This window comes from Cricetulus griseus, chromosome 7 (genome assembly GCF_003668045.3).
Source record: "Cricetulus griseus strain 17A/GY chromosome 7, alternate assembly CriGri-PICRH-1.0, whole genome shotgun sequence".
Lineage (NCBI taxonomy): Eukaryota > Metazoa > Chordata > Mammalia > Rodentia > Cricetidae > Cricetulus > Cricetulus griseus.
The window spans coordinates 51628641-51655062 of record NC_048600.1 but is presented as its reverse complement, the minus strand read 5'-3'; the positions used below and the strand labels follow the sequence as shown (position 1 = coordinate 51655062).

The 26422-nt window shown below is 37.6% G+C and overlaps 1 protein-coding gene across 2 annotated transcripts in view; it reads left to right on the top strand.

Moving 5' to 3' along the window:
• LOC113836627 (teneurin-2) overlaps window positions 1-26422 on the top strand; it is a 934552-nt gene that overhangs the window by 326331 nt on the left and 581799 nt on the right. Inside the window, exon 3 of one of the 2 annotated variants that reach the window (XM_035448194.1) lies at window positions 26111-26126. The exons of the other annotated variant lie outside the window; for it this stretch is intronic. Coding sequence (XP_035304085.1) covers window positions 26111-26126 — 16 coding nt within the window. The remainder of the gene's footprint in view (window positions 1-26110; window positions 26127-26422) is intronic. 2 annotated transcript variants of the gene reach the window in all.

Genomic DNA, 26422 nt, shown 5'->3' with positions numbered 1-26422 from the left:
ATGTTAAGGCAAACATCCAGGAAGTTCTCAGTTCTCTTCTGGGAGTCATAGTTTGGACTGCACAAACTTGGATTGCTTATTCATCTCAAGATTTCTTATTCTACCTAGCCTGTAGAGTGTGCTCCATAAAATTCTGAGGAATTTGACTGGTTTCTTTTAATGGAGACAGGGAAAAGTTCAACGACTTGGTCAAGATCATTTAACTTCTTAGAAGAAACCAGCACCTGTGATAGGACTCAATATTTTGATTCGTGTTCCAATGTTCCCTCTATCAACTTCTCAAACAAAAGTGATGGCTTTGGAAACACAATTCTTTAGCCAAGTTTAAGGAATCCACCTAAACCTCCTAATGTTCCCAGCCAGGAAACAACTATTAACCCATCAACACATTAGAAGTCTCTCCCAAATGTTCATTTGTCTTGGAAAACTTTACCTTTTGTCTGAAATCATGAAGATGAGTATTCAAAGGATGAGCATCACTGAAAGATGTACTCACTGACTTCCACCTGGGAGTCTGTGGTCAAGCATCTGACATGTCACTATGTTATGAGAACCTGGCACAGTGAAGCCCCAACTAAGCAGCCCTGTATTCTTAAATATTATTCTTACTGTGGAGAGCACACTATTGCTCAAGTGTGTGCCAGTGAAGAATTAAATTTCTTGTCACTTGCTTTCTCACATCCTGGTAAAATGGCATGTGTGTTTATTAGCCTATGAAATTGTAGCAAATGTATTCCAGAAGATGTCATTTATAAACAAGTTTGTGTAATGTAGATTTTTTTTGTAATTTTGAACCATCTACCATCCAAATATAATTTGTATTTTAACACTGAGCCCTTAGTCCCCACACTCGGGGGCTATTGGGAAGTGCTATAAGTTTTATGAGGTAGAGTCAAGTAAGAGGAAGTTGGGTCACAAAAGGCATGGCCCTGTGGGACTATTGGTACCCTGGCTCCTTCCTTCTTTTCTTTGCCTTCCAGTAACCAAGGAGGTAACTTTTTTCTCTGCCACATGCTCACACCATGATGTTCTGCCTCACCATGGGCTCAAAAGCAATGAGGCAGCTCATCATATATAGTCTGAGACCTTTAAAACTGTGAGCCGGAGTTAATTTTTCTATTTTTTCTATTTTTCTCATAATTTGCAACTGCCATAGAAAGGTAACACATGAATAAGGCCCCCTGAGGAAAACAAACACTAGTTTCTCTTCTCGTCTCTGTCTCTCCATCTCTCTGTGTGTCTCTTTGTCGCTCTCTGTCTCTCGCTTCCTCCTTCTCTCTCTCTCTGTCTCTCCTTCTATAAATGTGTGTGTATGCATCTTAATTTCTCCATCTCTCTTCTTTTTATAAGTGTTCTCTGACATTCTCAACAGTGTATCTGTATTCTCAACAGACCAAACTCAAAGAAGTAACATTTACAAAACTGAACCAGTCACCTGTCACAACAGTCAGGGTTTCAGCCACTGTTCAAACTCAGTATCCTTATCAGCAGTTTCTTCCAAAATGTTCTCTAACTGAGCTGGAAATGAGGCTTATCAGTTTAGAGAACTTATCAGGCTTCAATAAGACCCAGGTTCACTTCCCAGAACCCATATGGTGGTTCACAGATGTAACTCCAGACTCGGGGATCCAATTCTCTCTTCCTGCATCTGCAGGTAGCAAACATGCACACAGTTTCCATATGCACGTGCAACTAAAACAGGACATACAGGATATAAAATAAGTAGGATTTTAAAAACATTCTCTGGAATTTCACAATTTTCCTAATATGAAAATACTATTTTTATGATCACATACCTAGCTTTATTCACTTAGCAAATGGGTAAACAGAGTTTAAAACTGCTTATTGTTCATATAACTTCAGCGCATATTTTGGCCTACTTGTTGAAAAGTCAACTTAATTATTTTTTAAATGTTGAATTTACCTTCTCACTAGAGGATTTCCACATGTTTAAAGCTTTTTGTCTTTAAAGAAATAAAAAAAATCTTTTAGCTGATTGTGGGAATTTCTAAGTATACAATAATTAGATTTCAGAGGATTCTTTTGGATATGCAATTTAACAATTCCAAATGCATGATCCACACTTCTGTGAAAAGCATAATAATCACCTATACAATTAGCTAAATGATTCTCTTGAGTTCAAGAATATAAATTGGTGAGTGGCTATCTGCATTAATCAGATAATTTCCATGTTTTACTTCAGGATGTAGACTTTTTAAAATATTGCTTTGTGAGCTTACTTTAAATAATAACTCATTGAAATGGAAGTGGAAAGGTTGATTTAATCCATGCTTCAGTGGCTTAATATTTATCTGATTTGGGGAGGATTTAACTGTTTTCCCCTGGGAAACATTGGGGAGAGGAAAAAGCCCATCCAAAAGCCTTGGATTACTTTGTTCATTCATTTATACATTCATTCACTCTCTGGGTGTTTACTGAGCATTCATTTTGCACCACAATCATGTATATGGGTGCAGACACATTCAGAAAACTTAGAAATGCTCAGGTGTCAGCCTAAAAGGACAGATTGATATTTGATATTTATTAATCATTGCCTGTAACCTGCTTTATAAATATTGGATTACACAGGACAATACAATAACAACTTACATTATGTTTGAGGCACTAGGCTAGGCACTTTATATTCTCTCTGCTGCTTTCAGTTATCCTATAAGTTACATTATCTGGGTCCAAACGCTTAACATCTAATAGGTGCACCTGTTTGTTCTTTCATTACCTATGTCACTCATGTGCATGGTGGGGAAAATAAAATCACCTATGTCATAGGAATGCTGTAGTGATAGATAAGAAGAAATGACATGAAGAACTCAGAATAATGCTTAATAGTAATTAAAACAATAATAGTATTCTTCTTGTCACTATGTCACTATTGCTACTAGCATTTAAACTGACAAGAAATAATATACTACTTTTGATTATATATATATATATATATATATATATATATATATATATATATATATAAAACCTTTATGTAGGTTTTGCCTGGGATAGAGTAAGACAAGGCTTTTCATAAAGACATTGGTGTGCTCCTTGAAGGGTGGGTACGCTGCAAGCAAGAGTAATGAAATGCTTGTAGACGTGATATCTAGTGAGACAGAAATGAGAGAATTGGAAGTCTGGGATACAGCTTCTATGGCAACAAGAATAAAATTCATAGAGCACGAAATGTTGAGGTTTTCTCTATATGGACATAACAGGTACACATGCACACTGAAAACTTCAACAACTGTGATAGCAATTGGCTCTGCATCTTATTGTTTTTTATTAAGTTGCACTTATTAGATAATCTTGGAACTTATCAAAAGATCTGAAAGGGATAACAACAGAAGATGCCACATAGCACAAATAATCACTTCACTGACACTAGCAACATCCTACGGCAGGATAGCAGCCAATAGTTTCTCAGAACAAAAACTAGACAGATCAAAATTACTGATCCAGACACAGTATTAAATTTTCTGATTGATGGTGAGTAAGAAAAAAAAACTATTAGGCAAAACTCCAGCTGTATTTCAGGGACATTGTATATTTCTTCTAATTTATAAAGTATAATGAGTGAATCACCAAGAAGAATCAGTTGTCATTTCTGAGACAGAGTGTGAAGGATAAAGCGACCACTCCTGTCTTCTCCTGACGTCAGTTGATCTATTAAATTAGCAGGCATATAGATAGATTATTTAAAGATCAATTTAGCCAAGAATTGCTTTCAAATGAATACATCAGGCATCAAGCCGGTTTTCTGAGATGGTTTCGTAATTGGGATACATATTACTCGAAATGTCTCATCACAGGGCTCGAGCGGTTTCAATCAGAAGGATTCGCTCTTTGTGCAAACTGTGTGGAAATCAAAAGTGAGCAGATCCACTTCATTATGTATAATGAGGGGATCTGTAGTTACTGAATTGCTTGGGAAATGCTCCATGTTCCCATCACTTGCACAGTGCTGGCGCTTCTGTCTTAGAGAATCTTTTCAGCATGAAAGTTTTGGAATTAAGTTTCTAATAAACTCAGAAAGTCCAACAGCTGTGAGTAATTACCATACAAGCATATCAATCCATGTGCAAACAGACTTACTCCTTAAGCTCCAATCCTCTTGCTAGCTCTTCTCTGCAATAATTAAGCACACTCTAATGAGTTTGTTAGCAATTTCCATATGATTTTCGACCTAATTATTATTTGAGCTGCCCATGTTTATAATTCTTAGTAATAATATCCTTAAAGTATCAATGGTAAAGACACAATTTTGGCTGGTGTATTAATTTCTATTTTTCCCATTCATATGCTAAGTAAACTAGGGAAAACATTCATTTAAAGGTCAGAATTTTTAAAATTGGTTTACAGGTGTTCACTATCATTTTTGTACACATATTCGCTTCCTATGAGATCATTGAGTTATCACAGTCTTAATCAAAGTGGCTTTTCTGTGTTTTGAAGACTTCAAATTCTCACAGCCTTCTGTGATGAGCTCCTGGTATAGTTCTGATGTTGAGCACCATTGCTTATTTACTAAGTTCAATGCAGAGTACTAACCATCATTCAACTTCACAGATGAGAAGAGCCGGGTCATACCAAGAGGCCTTGTACCCCATTTAATACTATACTCTCCCTCTCTGTGTCTCTGGTTTACTCTGGCCATTGTAGGGTCCACTCAGACATTCCTTCATTTAGGAAAACTTTGATTTTTAATGACTTACATACTTAACCTAGCCATGCTCCTTAATATCACAAGAATGTATTGTGTTATAATAGCATCACTTTTGGAATGAACTAGTTGGTTGTTTGCTCTCCTTTCTTATACCTAGAATCTAACTTTCAATACATGTCAGAATGCCATGGGATGTGTATTGCTCATGTCTTCTGTGTCTAAAAGCAGTGACAGGTGATCTAAGATCTGTGGTGTGTGTGTGTGTGTGTGTGTGTGTGTGTGTGTGTGTGTGTGTGTGTATGATATGTGATGTGTATGTGTGTGTTTGATGTGTATGTCATATATTAGGACACAGGTGACCTACTCTTTCACTATATGCCTTATTCATTTGAGACAATCGATCTATCATTGAAACTGGATCTAGGCTGGCAGCCAACAAGTCCCAAATATCCTCCTGTCTCCATTCACACCCGATCCCCACTGCCAAGGTTACAGAAAGACATGAATACAACCACAGATAGCTTTCGATGTGAGTTCTAAGGCTATGAACCCAGGCCCTCGAGCTTTCATAAGTGCTCTTGCTTGCTGGGCCATCACCAGCCCTAAATTATAAATTATTCATTACTACTTGCCCAATTAACAGTTAGATAAACTAGTACAGAAGAGAATCTCAGTACTGCTGTCTACTTCCCATTTGAGATATAAGTCATCTGAATTCTGTTTAGATCCATGATTTGCCATCAAAATAACATCGTGTTAAATCAGACCCAGAAAAATTAATCAATGTCCCAGCCCTGGCCAAGAATGCTGTCACTACTCTACCAACTTCAGTTTTCAGCTGCCTGGATAGACCTGTGGAGATATGTATTTGCATGCATGCTGTTTTTAATTATAAAACTGAAAGATATTTAAGGTTTTTAAAAATCTAAATCATATCAAACATGATCCTTTCCAGTTATAAGGACAAGCCACTTAATCCATATGGATTTTTTATTATCTTATATAAAACATAGATATGAGTTAAAATATCCTAGGCATGCCCAGTTTGACAAGTGTTTATAAGAACCAGCATTAGGGATGGAGAAATGGCTTAGTAGTTAAAAACACTGACTATTCTTCCAGAGGACCAGATTCAATTCCCAGCACCTATATGGTGTCTAGCACCCATCTGTCACTCCAGGCCCAGAGGAGTTGATGCCATCTTCTGAACTCTGTGGGCACTGCATGTATGTATGTGGCACACTGGCATACATATATAGACAAAACACCCATACATATACAACAATAAATAATTTTAAAAAGGAACCAATGACAAAATTTGAGAAACAAAGATTAGCATTGAACATCCCCAAAATATGTGACAATGACAGGTCCACTGACACTTCATATAATACCATAAAGCAGGAATGAGTTTTTGCCCCTTTTAAGTGGGTTCAGTGCTGAGATTACATAGAAGTCTTACTTATCCATAAAAAAACAAGGTAATCATAAACACTACAATTATTTATTACTTATAAAGATATATATCTTCTTAAGATAGGTTTTCTGCAAGGCTTTGGTGTCACACATCTTTAATCCCAGCACTCAGGAGGCAGAGGCCAGCAGATCTCTGTGTGTTCGAGGCCAGCCTGGACTATAGAGAGAGCAAGTGCCAAGATAGGCTCCAAAGCTACACAGAGAAACCCTGTCTCAGAAAAAAATAGATAGGTGTTCTTTGAAGAGTGGTCCTCACTTCAATTTTTCAAACCATTTGAAACCTGTCAGAAATGCCAAATCTCTGGGTGACCTCAGACCCACTGAGGTGGAAACAAATCGTGGGAGCTAGCCAAAGACTTTGAGTCTAAGCAAGATCTCCAGGGAACTAAAATGCATGCTTAAATTTGAAAACTTCTGCTTCAGATAATTTAATAGGCTAAATGAGATGCTAAACTTCTGTAATTATGAGTGCCCTACTGTGTTGGTCCATGTATTTTTTAGGTTGTGTACCTTGACCTTTAGGCTATTCAATGACCTATAAATACTGCTGTGTAGTTCCATAATGGAACCCAGTAAACTACAAAAAGTAGTTATAGTTGCCCATAATAAATAGAAGGAAAAAGCTAATCACCTGGCTATCACATCTGTCTGAAAAGGGCAAAAGGAAACCCTGACAAGTTCAAAATTTCTGCTCAGGTAGACAGTCCCATGAGCAGGTCAATTGCAGGATTATCCAATTAAAGAAAACGGGTATTGCCTTGGTGTTTCTCCCAGAATTATTGGTATTCATCTCTCAAGTAATACATCAGCATCAAAGAGAGAACAGAATTACATCTGTAAAGATTTGCTGAAACTTCCTAAGGTGGCAAAAGTTAACAAACACCAAATCCTATTTTAACCATGAAACAAAGAGAAAGGGGAGTCCAATTGGTCTGCTTTCACCTTCAGTTAGCAAAGCCAGGCTAGTGAGTTAACTTTCTTCAGCTTCCTCACCAAGGTAAAGGAAATGGAAAGGTCTGCTCCCAAGAGCTGTTACAAGGGCAAAAGAAAATCTTACCTTGAAAACAGAGCTCCAAAAATTTTCCCACTTATAACTTCCTTCACCTGAGAGATGCTTATGAGACCCCCAGGTACATAGGTATATAAAACAAATATACAGATCAAACATTTAATGATAATAGATCATAAAGAAACTAAAGCAACTCTTTGGCAGGCATATAATTTTGTCATTTATTAAAGATGAAGGCAAATTTACTAATGAGATAGATATGATTATTTTTACATAAAGAATTAAATCTTGGCTGAATATCTGATGCTGAAAGACATACATCATCTTCAGTGTATTTCAGGGTTGATCAATATTTTGAGTTTATAATTATCAATACATAAAATGCCTCTTCACATACACAGCACCAAACAGTAGAAGCATGGTAGGGCCTTTTCAGAAATTGCTAGAAACTCTGTTCTAATCCCAAACCAAATTTCAGTGAATGATACTATTTTTTTATGAAACACTAGCCAACAACTCAAACAGTCATTTAAAAAAAAACCAAACAATGTAACATCATACAATCCAAAGGTCTTCTAATTTGATACATTCTAAGGAATGACAATAGAAAAACATTAAGGTCTTTGTTTTCTGCAAACCATTGTTTCTGTAAGAGCACCTTGACTCCTAACATGCAAAAATGTCAAATCTGAGCCGGAAATATTTCAGGCAATGTCCATTGGCATTGTATAGCATGAGGGCAGATGGTATGACTGGAACCAAATGTACAGTTAAGTCATAGGATGCAATAAGCATGAAGCCTGCCAAAAGACACCTTGAGTTTATTTCACATTCTAGTCTTAATTTTTTGTTCTGTATGTGTTTGAGAAACCCTTTGCCAGACTATTTTTCTGCAGCACCTTCATCATGTGTGCATAACCCCATCTGAGGTCACAAAACACAGTTTCAAAGAGAAATGAGGTTTAAAATACCCATTAATATACTGCCATGTCTAGCACAGAAATGATATTTTCCTTCTTCTTCCCCTTTCCCTAATTTAGAGGAAAAATATCAGATAAGCCTTTTTCTTTACTCTATTCTTTTTATGTTTGGTTATGCTTACATATTTCCAAAATCTCGGGTACTGAGGAATCAATAAGGACACTGAACATGAGATGTCAGATATAAACTCAAAATACAGAAGAATGTCAGTGTAGATGTGGTATACAAAATGACCTCTTCTCTAAGGAGACACCTGCACATAGCTGGCTGAAAAATTTAAATAGCTAACCCAAAATCATAAAAATATATATTTTAGCTCCTACTTTTCCTAATTCTTGCATACAAATGATCCCATACATTTCTTTATAAATACACCTGTTAAATTGAGTCTGTTGTATGCTTTTATGTAATCTGGCTTCATTGCCTTTATAAAATAAAAAAAATGGTGATTATCATATGTATGAAGTTGGTCCAAATATCAGAGCAGAGCTTAAATATCAAAACGTTTAATACAAAAGAAACATAATAGAACTGTAAGAAGATTGGGCATACAGCAGTGTTCAGTGGAGGAAATATAATGCATGACAAGACTCAGTGAATTCAAAGAAGCGATCCAAGGATAATCTCCTTGATGTCATGAGAGTTTGCACATTGAGTTTGTGGGTGTCAAGTCCGCTGCACAGTGTGTGGCATGGATCCATTATGTGAGGAGGAGGCTCATTCTAAGGACAGTGACCTCTTCTACAGAGGATGATGTTAGAACCTGTCTCTTCAAGGAAATCACACATTCTTATGTGCAGCAGTGCTCGGTGGATAGACATAGCAATGGAGTTCTACAGAGGATGTCCCCTGTCTCACTGTAGAGTGGGATATGACCTGTGATGACACCACAGCACAAAGCTTCTCCTGAAAACAGAGTGTCCTGAGATTACTTTCAAATTATCGGTGTATTAATCATGTCTTATGGGTTGTCCTTTTCTGAGCTTTATTGAGGTCTATTTTATATAACATGAATTAGCCCTTGAAAGGGTACAATGAATGAATGGATTTTAACAACTTTTATAGTAGGATTCTTCTTGCCACTTCTTAGTCAAGCCCCATTCTCATACTCAGCTGTTGGTGTTGATGTCTATTTTTGTCTCTGTAATGTTTCCTATACTGCATATTTGCTGCCAATATACTGTAAAAGAAGGATCTTGGGTGCTTTCTTCTGCCTGGCCTAATTATTCTAGTGGTTCATTCATGACTTGGCATGTGTTAGTAACTCATCTCTATTCAATATGGTATCTAAAAGCTATAAAGAATTTTTGTTTGTTTGTTTGTTTTAAAGCCTACTCTTTGGTTTATCCTGAAAACCAAGGGGAAACTCTTTCAAGTAAGACTGATTCCAATTCAGAGTAGAGTTTTGTTCTCCTGATGTCACCTCTTAACTTGCCTGGTTTTACTTTCTCATTTATTTGTTCTTCTTGTAAGGAAACTTTAGATCAACTTTTGGCTTCTATATTTCACTTTTGAAAACAATAATTTCATAGTAGACTTCAAACCCAGAATGGTGAACATAAAAAAGGCATACCAATACAAGTACTCACTGGTCATTCGAATATACTCTGATACAAATATATGTTCAATGATATAATGGAGGTTTAAAAAAAAACTATTTCTGTAAAACATTGGTACAGAAATCTGAAAATAAGTAAAACATTCATGACTTCTCATATTGTAAATTAATTCACTACTTAATGGCTTGGTTGATTTCTTTCTCCTTCACATTTTAATGCTGTATTAGAGAATACGGCAATATCTTCCTATAGTCTTTGGAGCACACAATACATTATCTACCTGGATCCATTTAATTTCATAATGGGTTTCTGTGCAAGTTGAGTTGTAGGGTATCATAAATGTTTAGGAAAAGCATGCCACCATGGACTCAGAAATTATATAAAAAACCTTCCAGTACACATGCTACATAAAAATGGGTCATTAAAGTTTACTAACTAAACAAATGAAACCAAATTAGTAAAGGGTGCTCCATGTGAAATTCCTGGTACAGCACAGATGCACTTTGAAACCTGAGGTCCCAACTTGTATTTACTCATGGGAATATTTTTGCCTTTTTCACTTTCCCTGGTTGTGTTCTGAATAGAGCAAGTGTTGTATGACTTGTTTCTCCTGGGGAAGAAGAAACCTCTCCAAGCATTAAGTGGGTCTTGCACATCCAGCAAACCCAGAGGGTTTTATACAGTGTCTTTGAGTGGATCTGTAGTAGCAAAAATGCTTTCAGTGAGAGTTAGGTACCATAGTGCAGAACGTCTTGCCTTTTTATTGAGCATAGTCAAATTTTCATTTCCTCATCTCTTAACTGCTTTATGGCTAAGTGAAATGGAATCTATGTAAAATTGCCTCCTCGAACAAAAAGAGATGCTGCCAATGAGAAAGAATTGGTGTTTAGACATGGAGGCAGGATGGATGAGGACCAGAAACAAACAGGAGAGAGGCTGAGTAGCCACTGGGAGCTTTATCAGGCAACATTCAAATCAATCTAAACCAACCTGGAGCCCACCCTCCTCAGGCTCTGCAGCATCTTGTCTTTGATGCTCTCCACAGTGAACACTTGTGGGCCCTTTTCCTTTTGCCGGGCATGTGTAATAATAGAAAGCAGATTTCTTTCTTTCTATTTCTTTCTTTTTTGTAAACAGGATGGATTAAAGGAAACAGACAACAGCTATTAAAGGATGCTTTGCACAGCCCTTTGGTGGCTCTCAAGCAAATAAGCATTTCACAGTATGTTATCCACGTTAGTTTGGAGGAAGAAAGGTCAAAAAGTTAAAGTTGGATATCTTTATCTTTTCACAAAGGTTATTCTAGAAGAGGCTATATGTAAAAGTAAAAACAAAAGATATATTTTTTTTCCAGGAAAAGGTCCTTTCCTGTATCCATTCCAAGTAATGGCTTTCACCTCATAGCTATTCTTTCCAGAAAAATGTTTGTGTTATTATCCTTGGCTATTATTTTCTGATGATAACAGTGCAGTAGGTCATTATCAAAAAGCTGGCTTAGTTCTGGAACATGCTATTAAATGCTGTGGAGGTATGGTTATTTCTACTAAAATGCTCAAAGAAAGGAGAAATATAAACATACAAAAGATAGTTCCTAGGAAATCAAATTGAACTTTAAACAATGAAACAACTGGTATTCAATCTTTTGAGGCTAACGTCTCCTTAGGGGTTAGCCTGCTCTGCTATGGCTACAGAGTAGGAGACACAAACTCAAGTGCACAGTGGAGCCAAACTCATGATATAAATGAGTGAACTGTGCAGTATGGTGATGGATGCCTAGAAACAAAGAAAAAATGACTAGATTCCCCCTTCATCCTGCAATGAGAAAAAAAGAAAACATTATTGCAAAGTTTAAATGTGGAGTACATTCATATCAGTCATACAATTGGAATGGAAGGCCTATGGAAAGCCAGATGGCTCATAAAAAGAATACCACTGAAATTCACCTCAATCCAAGTATGTCTTCCATCATTTTGAAGTTTGGTATCAAAACCTAGGTGATGATAAAGGTTATTTGCAGCTCCAAGAAGAGAAGTCAGCAATTGGGATGCCCTTTAATACCTGCATAAGATCACAGGTCTGAGGTAGACTCCATGGTTAACTTATGTCTCATAAACAGTGTGGAAGTCTCATAGATTCAAGGGACAGGGAGCATAATGATATCAGATGCAATTTAAAGACATTTCAAATTACTCTGTCACATGGTTTGGTAGAGGGAAACCAGCCCTGAGGCCTAGCAGTATTAGTACCAAGACCAGTATTAAAGACTGAATTAGTATAGTAGCATTGGCATCTACCAGACAGAATGGATGGGTCCCTAACCCAGTGAAAGATTCAAGAACACAGTTGTTGACTGTTGTGAACGATAGCTCCACTGATGAAAAGAACATGAGAAAAAAAGGGGAGCATAAGAAAAGGAGAATGTTCTGACATGAAGATGCTACGTTCATTCAGCATCTGTGATGAACTTCACATGGGCAGAGACAAAACAGGGAACAGAGAGGTGCCCAGCTGCCCTCAGGTGCCCACAATCTGACCCTCGCCTGTCGGGAGTACTTGTAGGTACAGTTTTAGATGTTTCAAGCTCAAGTTACTAACAGGTTCCTTCCTAATTTAGAAGCCTAAGTTTGGTCCTGATTTCGGCCTCTCATTTATCTCTTGTACCCCGCCCCCAATTTGATACATTTTGACTGCAAGTCACCCTGAAGTTCTGGTTCAAAGAGAGCCTGGGGCACAGTCTATAAAAGCTTTGGCTACAGATTTTCTCTGTGTGAAAGGCAGCTCTCAAGACCTGCCAAGGTGCATCTAGATGTTCACAGGCCTGTATAGAAAGACACAGAAGGCAAGCTTCAGTAACAATTAAAGCATGGGTGACAAATGAACCCATTGCATTTCAGAACGTCACGCTAAAATGACTAAGGACAGGCTCTGTGGGAAAAGACCCATTCTGGGTGCATACTAGCTTGCTTTGGCATTAGGCTTGTTCCCAGCACCTGGCTCCAACTAATACTATGAATATTTGTGAGTTTTTAAAGCCAAGGTACTATGCTGTTTCCTTTTATGTGATTAAAAAAATATACACTTAAAAAATAAACTGGAAAAATAGAAATCCTGGTATATGTTATTGTGCAAAAAAATTAACATTTGTTGTCGTGTATCATTATACATCAGCACACGTGTTTTGTTTATCATGGTGGCCATGTTTTGGACTCTATTTCAGCTATGTGGCAGGAGAATTGATTATTAGAAACCTAGGTCATGCTGGAAAGCCTGGGCCATATGGTCATGTACCTGTAGCTTCCTCATTTCCTGCTAACAGGGCCTGGAAACTCTACCAAGTTATTTAGAAGTCTGTTTGATGTTGGTCCCTAGTGAGAAGCAATGTGACTCCTCTCTCGCCGCAGCCGGATGGGATGGGTGGATGTCTGGGAAACAGGGCGGAGGGTGGAAGGGGTGCACAGGGACCCCTCACTACAAGCTTTGATGTGCTTTGACTCCTCTGGGATGCCTCACCTTTTGATGTTGGGAATCGGCTAATTACTAGTTGGAATTGGATTGAGGGACGAGGAAGCAGTCTGCAGGCTCTGTTCTCAGCCTGTACTTTGATCTCTGGAACTGTAGGGCACCCTTTCCGAGTATCTCTGGCAAATGGGCTCAGTCTGCAGCAGCACCAGTTTGGGCACCCTTGTTCTACCATAGTCCCACCCTGGTCTCATTGACAGGGAAACGATGACTTTTAGGATCAGATTGCTGAACAGCTTTGACACCAACAAGATCACACAACTTGTTGACTTCTTCCTTAAATCTTAATTTGAAACTCCCATTCCCCTTAGCAGTTCCTACTTGATATTTCTGTGTGAATACCTCTCACAACCTGCCCTTAATTTGTGAGTCTAAATATGAAATTAATGGGTTTGGAGTCAGACTCCCTGCCCTTTCTTTTGTTGATGCAAGTTAACATCCCCCAAGCTGACCTGAAAGGCTAAAAAATGCTCAGGGGTTTGATGGGCAGGTGGTGGCTGGAGAAATCAACTCTCTTTTCTCTTCCAAACAAGGCAACACAACCTGGCACCTTGCCTAGTAATGCAATTCTCCTAATGAACACGTTTCCCTAGTCTGAGGCCCCTGTATTGTGACCATGCCACAGGGCTGACAAAGAGATAATTTTCAGTGCTCAGGAAAAAAAAAAAACACACACACAGGAGAAAACCTTCTGAGAATGTGTTTTGTTCTTATGCCATGGCCCATTATGGTATTTTTATTTTAATTGCATGTGAAACCCATTTAAAGAGGTGGTACGACGTGACTGTTGCCTTGGAGTGATATGAATTATTTTTAGGGAAGCCAGCTAGTTACTCAGCCTGTCTTTGTGTACCTTCAGGATGCTTACAATGTATTAAGTATCTAAGCAATTTTAATATATCTGACCCTCTTGTATATGAATCCCCTGTCCTTCTATAAGCAGTAGATTTATATCAGAGCATCTTGAACAAGAGAGTACTGTTTAGTATTTCAAAGATACAAAGTGCATTCTTATTCATGTACATTTTGCAGTTCTGCAAATAGACTTTGAGCCATACAGATAAAGGATACATGCACTGAGATCTGGAATTACAGGAAAGAATGGTTGAAAATGTTGGCAAGTTTAATTTAGCTTTGTTGTTTCTATCCCCATGTTTTTCTCAGAGATGGTCCATCTTTCAAACAGTTTTGAGATGTACTGACCTCCTCTAAGTAAAAATGTAAGTTCCCAAGGCCAGAAAAACAAAACATGAATTTGCAAGGTCTTTTTCCCCCATACAATAGTGGCTCTCAATCTTAGTATTGGCAGCCTTCTGGAGGAAGCAGGTTTCTTAGCTGGAAGAATTTCTACACCACTTTGCCTTTCTCTGTTATGGTCCCTTTCTCATTTAACAGACTCTGTTCTGTATGCATAATTGGGAATTAATTTTCTAATTACGTTCCTCACATTTATGAAGTTGTGTGATATGGTGTCTCTTCTTGTAACATGGCCTAGAGGCTAAAGTAGAGGTAATAATTCTTTTTCTGGCTTTACCCCTCATTTAGCTAAGGTTCCTAGGTGACTTTTATGAGATGACTATAATAGATCTTGAATGCTGATCTCCCTTGAAAGGTTGTAGGAGGGTGTTCACTAAGGCTTTAAGACTCATGACCATACAGCAGATAGTACTCTCAGTAGTTAAACACACACACACACACACACACACACACACACACACACACACACACACACAAATAATGTTCAATCATTTTGCAACATGGAGGGTATTTAGAGCAGCTGCACCCACAAGATGAAAAACCAAATAATATGGTGTGGTGAAATGACACTGAATAGATGCATGAGAAAGACAGAGGTGACCCATGAGACTAAGATATGGTACTGTACCTATACAGTCTATGTTGGTATTTACTGGATCTACATAGACTATGTAAGTACAGTAGTACTAGATTTATATAGGTATGCAAATCTCCCCCAGCATTCTCTGTTACTCATCAGAAGTCCTTACATAGAGGACTGGAATCTGCAGTTTGACTACTCTCTAATTCTTGGAAACTAAGAACATAAACAAGACCACCTCAATCATCCTTTTGTTTGATGTCTGCACAAAACTCTAAAGATAGAGCAAGGTATCGGATTTAGAAATAAGATCTAAACTCTGGTGTCACAACTTTTCCACATATATTGTTATGTTAGTTATTACTGTGGATACAAAATAACCTGTTTTGGTAAGGGCAGTGGCATTGGTTTTGTATATGGGCAAAAAGGCAGCATTGTTTTTGCAGAAAGTCTGAATCAGTGTTGATAGCCCTACTTGAAGCATGTCCCAGGAGAAAACAAAAATAAGCAAAATAAGAGATGTTGCCCTCTGTTCCCCAGACTCCAAAACAGAACTCTTATACCAGTTTCAATAGTGCCTCAGTATTCTCATCTGGGTGTGCATTTGGCAGATACATTCATACAAATCAAGACTATTAAGTATAAAGCTGGATTACAGTGATTGATACTAGATGATTCTCTGTATCAGAAAAAAATACAACTTCTAGCTCATTTTAATTCTTTATCATTTAATTAACCTATAGCTTCCAATTTGTGATTGCTGCCATCATAGGTCCATTTTACAGCTATAGTATGTGATTTTTAAGATCTCATTAGGTATCAGTGTAGAAGAGACTGATGACATGGAAAGAATCTTCTAACACATGGGACTCAAGAAACCTGGCTTGTGTGTCTACTTGTAACACTAAGTGCCTACATAGCCTTGGGAAAACTATGTAGGCTATGGAACTTCTCTCTGTTTTAAACACACTTATCTTCTAAATCTTTATCTATCAAGTACATAATACAAAGAAATCCTGGTCAGTTCACCTTCTTCAGCAATTGGAGGGGTCCTACCAGGGTTAGAACATGTGATGCAGTTACTGCATATGGATCTTATCTTTGACGTGACACCAGCTGCCTAATATTCCAACCCCAAATCTGCAGTTATATCTACTTTACTCACTTTTTTGGTATCTTTTCCTCATTCTAGCAGTTCCTAATGATGGAGCTTTGTTTTGTCTTGAATTAGGAGGACTTCAATACATAAGACAGGGCTGGGACTATGGTACAGGCATCATGCATCTGTCTTTGATAATGGCAGCTACTTGCCCATCAATCCCAAACCAAAGAGATCCAAAGCCTTCTCATGAATATGCAAATAGTGTGAGTCCTTTTGTTTTTCAAGGGGGCTTCTTTGTGCTTTGTTTGCCTGCTCATTGTTAATTTTTGGAAATAGAATTTTACACAGCAACCCAGACTATCCTGGAAATCAGCATGTAGGCCAGGCTGATCTCCACCTTGTGGAAGAACTGCCTCAGCCTGAGTGCTGGATTATAAGTGTGTGGCACTTCAGTTCACCTAAGCCTTTTTATTTTCAAATCTGAGCTATTTTTATGACACGCCCCAAAGGCAAGGTGATGTCTAGAGGTAACATCCGACTTTGGACTTTGTTCCTTTCTCCTCCTCCAGAAAACCTTTACAACCTTTTAAAGCTTAACTCTCCTCTTTCCTTTTCCTCTACCTTGAGGAGGCAGAGATATTTAGCAGCAAATGTGTGATCTCCCCATGCCACACTTCTAGCATGGAACAGAGCATACCCTCCTTGAGTTCTGATTTATGTGTCCAAGGAGGAATCCATCAGGTCAGTCATGACACCAAGCAGCTATGGCAATCCTGTGGTCAGTTTCTTCCTTTTCAACTCTTCTCCACCACGCTCCCCACCCCTTTTCTCTTGAGTCTTCCATCTGTGCTTCATTCCCCAGCCTTACTGCCATGCAATCACACCACATGCTCCACACCTGGAACCACAACCCAGCTCTCACTCTACATTCTTACTGCCATGCAATCACACCACATACTAAATACCTGTAACCTCAACCAACCTCTCACTTTCCTTTGTTCCAGGGGTTAACACTGGGCCTTTATAGTCGAGACTTATTAGGTTATATACTCTGTGTATCCAAACATTTATTAGCTAACAAAAAAATCTAGTCCCCTTATCTCATCCAAATTGCATCTACTATGACCCTGGATACTTTTCTTGGGCTGCCTTCTCCCTATTCATATATATTTATGCATTCCTTTATGCAAAGAAGACATAGTAATTAAGGGCCAATATTGTTTAAGGTCTTGGTGGTATAAAGTTGAGTAATGCAAACATGAAAGGAAAACCTGAAGGGATTGAATTCTCTCTTTTCACCATGTGGGTTCTGGGGAAGGAACTCAGATTACCAGGCTTAGCAACAAGGACCTTTACACCGTGAGCCATATTGCAGGTCCAAAGGCATATGTATTGAACCTTTAGTTTTTGTCTTCCTATTATTTACTTTCCTTGACTCTCTGCTTCAAGATGTTGACTAAGGTGTTTTAAATGGGAACACAGCCCTTGCTCAGGCAGTGAATCCTGTGACCTAGATCTCAGTCAGTCTATGCTCTATGTTTCTAGGCATAGAGATTGGTACTCAAGTTACATGTGATGTAAGCTAGGCAAACAGTTTAGGAACTTTCAAAGAGACCAGTAGGAGAAAGTCTCTGCTCTTCTTAAATATAAACCCAGGAGAGTCTGGAAAGTCTGGAGTTGCTATGGCTATCATAGAATGACCCAGGAAGGAGAGAAAATACCACAAAACTAATTAGGGGGCTTCCTTCTGTCCCAATAATATCTTACCACACACTTAGGATGTTTAGTTACACAGGTCAACAGTTTTCTTTTTTATATATTCTAAGAAAAAATATAGAAATCTACAGCCAATTTCAAACTTCTATAATAAGAATATCCTTATTAGAAATTTTTGGCATTTCAAATATTTTCAGATTTTGGAATATTTGTACACACATAAATATTAATACATAAGCTATCATTAGATGTCTTGGCAATGAGACTGAACCGTATCCATGAAATTCATCTCTGTCTCCTGTACACCTCTATGCTTAACCCAAATCTAGTATATAATAGTTTTAATGTACCTACAGTTTTTGTGGTTGTTCATCATATGAGGTCAGATGTGGAATTTCCCATGCATGTTTCATGTTGGTGGCACTCAAAAGAGTTTCAGATTTTAGAGAGTTTAGTGTTTTGAATTTTCAGATTTGGAGTCATTAGCAGTATGAATAAGACAGGAGAACTCCATTAACAGTGACTCAAAACCTCTAGACATGTTTCCCCATAGAAGACAAAGTAACAACTTTCTAAGCAGTGAGTCAAGTACAAGCATGGAACATGGGTTGAGGACTCAGTTTCTACCCATTTACTTGTATTTTCATAGTTCAGCGTCTGTTGTAGCACCTGAATTATACAACTCATTATCTAGGTCAATCTAGCGAGCCATCTTGTCAGCACAGATGTGCTGCTTTACACTAAAATTCTCAGTGGTAAAGTTGTTTCCAAGCTGGCACCTATTATTAATAAAAGTGTTAAATAAATAAATTATAGAAACAAGGCAAAGAAGCCTACACAATAAGTGCAACAAACTATAAATATTCTTTCTTCATTTTAAATGTGAGTGTGTTTGCTATTTTAAATGATGGGAAACCAGTAGCTATTTTATGTTGGTGCTATTCACTCAGGGTAAGCAAAAGAAATTGACTCAGAATAAATAAAATATTTTCTTTAAAAAATATTAGTATAAAACAAATGAATAGTTTGTTTTGTTTTGTTTTGTTTTTCCGTAAAGCACCAGAACAGCCTGGAAGGAAGACAGCTCGGGAGAACTGGGTCATAAGAATTTATTTGTAGTCTCTTACAGACACAAATAGGATGAATCTACACCAATAACTTTTCCTTGCTTGAATCCACTTAATTTTGTCTTTGCCTTTTTTTCACTCAAGACTTATTGCTTGAATACTAGGTTAATTTTTTAGTGGTGATCATATGTCCACTTCTTGGCCAAAAGAAAGCAAGACACCTTGATTAAAGTCCTACCAACACTATACACAAACAACAGATGCCCATCACTTTTGTACAGTGGGAATCTGAACGCCTTCGTTGTGCTACTTCACACATATTCTGGGCCAGTCGCCAGTTCATGTTAGAGCCTGAACAAAAATCACTCCATCGTAATTCTTTATTGTAACAATCACATTGCATTTGCTCACTCTGCAAGCTTAAAAGATACCTATAGATGTGTAAATGAATTTGGTAAATAAAATAATGACTCAGTCTTACCTGAATTTTAGTTAGACTAATCAAAACATATAAGCAAAATGCCACTGTAAGCAAAATGGACTCACCTAACTCTAGGTTGTATTGAAATGATTCTGTCAAAGTGTATAGAAATGAAAATATCCTAGATGGAGGTTTAACAACCCAAATCTTGCCCTTAAATCATCACCTTTCCCTTGCAGAATCCCCAGAAAGCTGTGTGTGCAATGAAAATTGACTTCCCTACTTATTTGGATGGTTAACTCCATCACCAGTGAGTAGAACTCCAGTGATCCAGGCTGGAACTACAGAAAACCCTTTTTCACTATTTGAGAATTTCATACATGTGTACAATGTGCTTTTTTACCAAATTCACCCTCTGCTCTTTCCCTTCCAACTCTTTCCATACACCCACTGTTTCTTCCTATGAACTTCAGATATTCTTCTGTTAGCCCACTGAGTTAGCTTAGTTCTAGGTGAGAGAAAGAATCCATTTTGTACAGAAGAACCTTATCTAGGTTTGGGCTAACTAGCCTAAAATTGTTAAAAAATGTTTTCTAGTTTTGTTTAAACACCCAATCATTTTGAAATCAAAGAAAGAACCACAAAGAAAGAAAAATAGACATTTTGGCCCCACTGCCCAGATTTCAGCCATCCCAAAATGTTCAATCCAGGTCTTTGTTATGATTCAGTGCTGCTTCCAAGCCACGTGCACCTAAGTTTGTCTTACAGGTCCACCCATAAAGAAAACAAATAATAGAGTCATGGGTGTTCGACATGTCCTAAAAGGACTACCACACTTAGTTTAGTGCATTGATGTTTTTCATGAAATCATTGGTAGTTTAAGACCAAAAGTCTGAGTTTCACTCTAGGTCTGGAATTATGTTTGGGGACATGAACAAAGGAAGCCAGAATAGCTTGCTAAAATCTTCTGCACAGTTGAGTTTCAGTAAACAAACACCATCCTGTGACACTCTGGTCATTTATAAAAATCCTAAATTCTGAGCAATTGATCTTCAACAATTGGACTGGAATAGCAGGGACAAACTATAGGGTCTCCACTACTTGAAGCTCATGGACAGGGTACAGATTTAATTAATATTTAAACTAATACATGCTGATTTTTCCATGATATCATTTTTCTAAAGCACGAAGTATTTCCAAAGCTGGTTTATAGTTCACTAAGAATTGCATTATATCTTTACAAGAACTGGGCTTACTGTCATTTATAAAATAACAATTTTTTACTTCACCAATCATTTGTATGTAGAGTAGGGAGAGGAGCTTGTTCCACTCAGGAGTTAGCACAGAATTGTATCAGTCACTGAAGGTTCCCTTAGAAGAGGGTGATTGCAAAATGTTTCAGCTCATAGCAGTGTGCGTCTTTAAAGCCAGATGTTGGGATATGTTCATCTACATAAAGTCCTCCCATAGTTGCCCATTTCACAAAGCCAAACAAGAATAAAAGAAAAATCTCTGCATAAAGCTTCCTTATATTCAGATCTTAGTATAAATGTCACTTGCAAAGAGAAGATGAGTTTCCAAACCAAAGCATAGCTCTCTTGCTATTCTCTTTAATAGCATCTGTTGTTTAACATTAAAGTACCGCCCATGTTTCTGCCCATTGGAGGTTTTATAGATCTTGTTTCTATCTTATATTAAATCTGAAACTTGAGGAAAAGAAGGGAGCATCTCACTCTTCATAAGGCAATAACTTACTGTGAACCCTAAGAACACAGGGAATGTTCTTTGCAGGTATATTGCTGTGCCTTCAATATGGATTTCACCCCAGAGTTCATACTTTGAGAGACTTGTCCTTGGGTTGGTGATTCAGAGGGTTAAGCCTTTAGGCCATGAAGCCTACTGAATGTCTATAGGTCATTGAGGATGTATACTTGACAGGATGGTAGGATCTCAACTGCATTGGTTTCATGTTTTGAGATTGGACTGCTACAAATATTCCCATGAATGCTATCTGCTATATAGTGACATAGCCAAGGGCCCTTGTCAGAGCCTATACAGAGCTGTCTTCCAATCTCCAAAGCTATAAGCTAAATACACCTCATTTCTTTATAGAATAACTCAGAACAGACCGATGCATACAGTGAACTTAGAAAAAAAGTGTTAGAATACATTCCCTGTTTGCAAAGAAGCTTCCAATTTGAAGACTCTGTGTGGTGTGAAAAATCATATCATGTCTAAGGACAAGAAAAGGAGTTCATATGTCAGGGATACAGGGAACATGAACATAGGAAGGAGATGGGGAAATGAAGTTGATCAGAAACACATGTGTTAAGTAAGCCTGAATAATACATAACAGGTTAACAAAATGGGATGGGAAGTCTGAAGAAAGTGGTATACTTATTATAACACTATAATATTCAGATATGCATGTGACAAACAAGTGCAATGATATTTAGAGCAAAAATGAAACGAGCCAATATTTTCTAAATAGGCTAGGTAGTCAACAGTTTAGGCTTTGCCAACTATATATGGCCCATCCCTTCTCCTCATCTCTCATTGCTGATGAAAATGGCTAAAGACGGTATCTATGCATATAAATGTCACTGTGTTCCAAGAATTCCTTTCTCAGGAAAACAGGTAGTCAACCAGATTTGGCCCATTGATCTCAGTGTTTTAATCCCTGGCCTAAAACTATGTAGGATCATGTGTGTTTCTAATGCCTGAGATACAAATCCAGACATCTGTACCCATTTCTAGACAGGCCAAATCTCAATCTCTGAGTTTATTAAAGACTAAAGATCTTCAATAAACAAATGGCCCCACTGTAATTTTATGCATGCTTAACCCAGTCCATTCATGCTTCTTTAATAAAATATCTGAGGCTAAGGAGCTTATAAAAAACAAAAATGTATATCTCATAGTTATGGAGGGTCAGAAATAGAAAATAAAGGAGCCATATATATATTGCATCATATCTTGGTGTCTGTAAGGGCCCCCTTGCTGTAACCTATTTGTAGGGGAAAGAAGGAAAGGACCAAACTCTTCTTGAAATGTCTAATCTCATTCACAAGGGCCTAGCCCTCATGAACTAACTATCTTAAAGACCATTCTCTTAATGCCCTCATTGGTAATTAAGCTTGTGTCAGCCCACTTTTGGATAGGGGAAATTCAGACTACAGAAACATAGAAATTGAAACCACTGGTCCATTGGAAATTTGGTCCATTCCCTTTGAACCATTTAGTAGGTAAGGAAAATTACAACTGGTTGACTTAGGCCAGCTAGGGATGGGGTAGTTTCCCAGAGTAGAAGGCCTGATACTTGAGATGTTCTGCATTCTGTTAAGAGCAAGAGGCAGACAGTAAGAGCCAGACAACAACATGGAGTGCATTAGAGTCTGAGCAACAGCATATTGCCAGTAGCAAAGGGGGAAAGCTCTGTTCAGATGATGCCGAGGGCATCCACCCTCCCTCTGAGTTCCCCAGTTTTAATTATTGATGCTAAAAATACACTTTCCTTAATTGTTTTGTGAAAATAAGTTAAATAAAGAAGAAAGCTGATCCATACATGCACAGACAAACATTACACTCCTTTCACATAAACACAAGGATGATTCCTCAGAGTGTTCCTATTCAAATTTGGTTGCAAAATAACACCCACAGACTGTATTTCCAACCACAAAATGCTATGACAGTAAGCAGACAGCACAAGAGAGCCTGTTATGCTTTATAGATTGCAATGATTATATTGCAGAGCAGTAGATGCATTTGTTGCTGTTCATTCTATTTCACATTTGCATTTAAATTCTTGTGGAACAAAGATAAGATAAAGAGGAAAACAAATGATGCTTATTTGCTGTTGTATTGAACTCCTATTAAAAGTATTGCTTTAAAGGGGGGTGAAGCTTTGCAAGAGAGCATCCCACATGTTCTTTATAAAACATCAGATACACATTCAATCCTCAGCTAGAACTATGCAGGAAAATATCCCTAAGGTTTTCATAAAATCATAAATCAATAAGGAATAACCCAAACTGTGGTTGGATACAAGAAGCAAATGAAATACTCAATATTCTCCTTTTCCCATTTATCCACGTTGTATTGATACATAGGAAATCTAGGACTGCATCTGAATTTTGACTTTTTATTGGATCTGTTTTTTTAAGTGATACATGATATGTGTGGTTCTCTCTTTCAAAATAATCTATGCATCCACCTTGTGATCCTTTGATGAATTTATGTAGATCAGTTCTGCATCCTTGGTAATTCTTTCTGTTCTTCCTAGCTCTCTATTTTGTTGCATCCCAATGAAACATCCTTTTGTAGAGTTCAATTATACATCTTTGTAGGTGCATGTTGGGGTCCTTTCCCTTTGCAAAAATAATACATCTGCTCTAATCCTTGTGATATTTTTGCCATGAGAAATTCCATAAAAATAAAATGTCACCATTTTCTCTTGTTATTAAATTGAATATTAATGGCCAGGAGTTATTCACATTATTGTTTCAAAAAACAAAACAAAAAAAAAACACATTTCTGAAACAAATAGATTGCTCAGTGTGTAAAGTGTCTGCCTAACAAGCAGGAACGACCTGAGTTTGATACTCAAGACCTGTGTAAAAATCTGGGTGTGGCTGCACATACCTATAACATCCATTGCTGTGGTAGTAGAGTCATATGGATCTCTGGAACTCAGTGGACAACTGATCTACCCATTTAGTAGGCCTCAGATTCCGTGTAAACACCCTGTTTCAAACAGAAGTTGGAGAGCTATTAAGGAAGATACTCAATATATATTGACCCCTAACTTCCAAAAGCACATGCAGACATGTACATACACCAACACAAACGCACACAAACATGTCCCTATAGCTCATACAATGAAGCATGAATGTATGAAGCAATTATAATATAGTTATAAATACACCTGATGCAGATAACAATGAATTCAATTATAACAATAGATTATGGTACACTCTAACTCATAAATTTTATTTGACTTTGCCATCCTTCTCTTTTGTTTTAAACAATTTATTTTATTTTAGTCATTGTTGTTTTTGCCTCCATGTCTGGGTGAGAGTGTCAGATCCCCTGGAACTGGAGTTATAGACATTTGTGAGCTGCCATGTGGGTGTTGGGAATTGAACCTGGACCCTCTAGATGGACAGTCAGTGATCCTAACCCCTGAGCCATACTTTGCCACCCTTCTCAAAGGAAATAGCATTAACCAAGCTTTTGTCTAGAGATTGGCAGTGGAAGTTTGGGAAGGTTTTTCAAAGTGAGTTCCAGAGAATAAGTAGTATCACACAGAAATTAAATTTGATTTTGTGTCATATGGAAAATTACATTTTAAACCTCATCCTCACTGACCACTTTTCTTGTGTGTGTGTGTGTGTGTGTGTGTGTGTGTGTGTGTGTGTGTGTGTATGCGCGCGTGTGCACTTTGCTTTGCTTTGAGTCAGGGTCTTTGCCTGGAACCTGGGGATTGCTGATTAGGCTAGAATGACTGACCAGGTAGTCCTTGGGATCCACTTTCCCAGCACTGAAATTACAAGTGGTGCCTCCATGCCCAGCTTTTTATGTGGATGCTAGAGATTGAACTCAGGATCTCAAGATTGCATGGCAAGCAATATACTGACTAAGGTATAGTGCTTTCTCTTTCATGGATATTCTTTGGGGCATATTGACATGTTAAAGACTGTCAGAAGTTCTGAGAGAAATATTTGTCCGATAGTATTGTCTTTTTCAAACTTATTTTATTTGCAAATTTTTTAAAATCCATAATTCACAATGGAACCTGTATTGTCATATACAATATGAAATTGTGTTTCAAAACTCTGACCTAAGGAACAAGTAACAGCTATCAATAACTGCATCCTCTTGCTTTTACTAGAGAATTTACATCCTTTAATAAGTGAAATATATTAATATATGTACATATGTATAAATGTGTATTGTGTATTTTTTCTGTCCTGTCTGTTCATTTATCATTTATTCAGCAAGCATTTTAGGGCTTTTCCTGTACTCAAAAATGTAGTATGCTTGAAGCACATCTTCTAGACTGTATTTCTATTTTATTTTCAAAATATATGAAAAGCTTCATAGGTAATAAAATAACAAATTAGGTTTACGAATCAATGTATTGCAGTGCATTGAATATGGGATTTTAGAACCTTAAGTCAAGTGTTCAAACAAAATGCAAACTAATAGAAAGTTTCCTTAGATGTCATTAGGGCACCTTGGACTGAGGAACATGGGCTTTACTTATTGCTGTGACTCTCCCTGGAATACTAACACTGACATATTTAAATAGCTTATAGTTATGGGTTTTAGAATCAGAAGCAAATAAATTCAAAAACATTAATTCTAGACTCTCTGCTTTAGCTGAATTTCCATTATCTACACCAATCCCTTTAAATATTTTGAAAATCAGATCATAAACAGCATTTTATAAGCTTCCTGCCTTAAAACATGAATTGAGAATTGCACTAACCTGGCCCATTTTTCCAATTGTAAGGTGAGTTGGGTTAGAAAATCTATTTTTAGGAGATGTAGGAAGCATTTAAAAAGTTCATAGCTGCTCCAAGCCTTGGATTTGAATAATAGCCCTTGGAAAAAATTATTCTGACTCTCATTCTTCTATAGCCAGCACTACTTGAGTGATGTCAGTAGAGCTGAAAGGCCCTGCCAAGCTCATTTCATCAAGTGGTTTCACAAACTGTACATCTTATTAATTACTCTTTTCATTTGTTGGTAGAGAAACCAAGTTCAAAGTGACTCAAGTCAATAAGAACAATAGTAATGAATAAGTAAGTTATAAAGAAGTGGTTTAGGAGCTATTGTCTCCTTTCCTGCATAGTTCAAGGTTATAATTTGCTTTAAATTTAACTAAATGCATTTGTGCAAGCTCTCATTAGGGCTCTCTCTCTCTCTCTCTCTCTCTCTCTCTCTCTCTCTCTCTCTCTCTCTGTGTGTGTGTGTGTGTGTGTGTGTGTGTGTGTGTGTGTGTGTGTGTGTGTGTCTAGGTTTCAGGGATCTCACCTACAGCTGCAAACTCACATAATCCTGG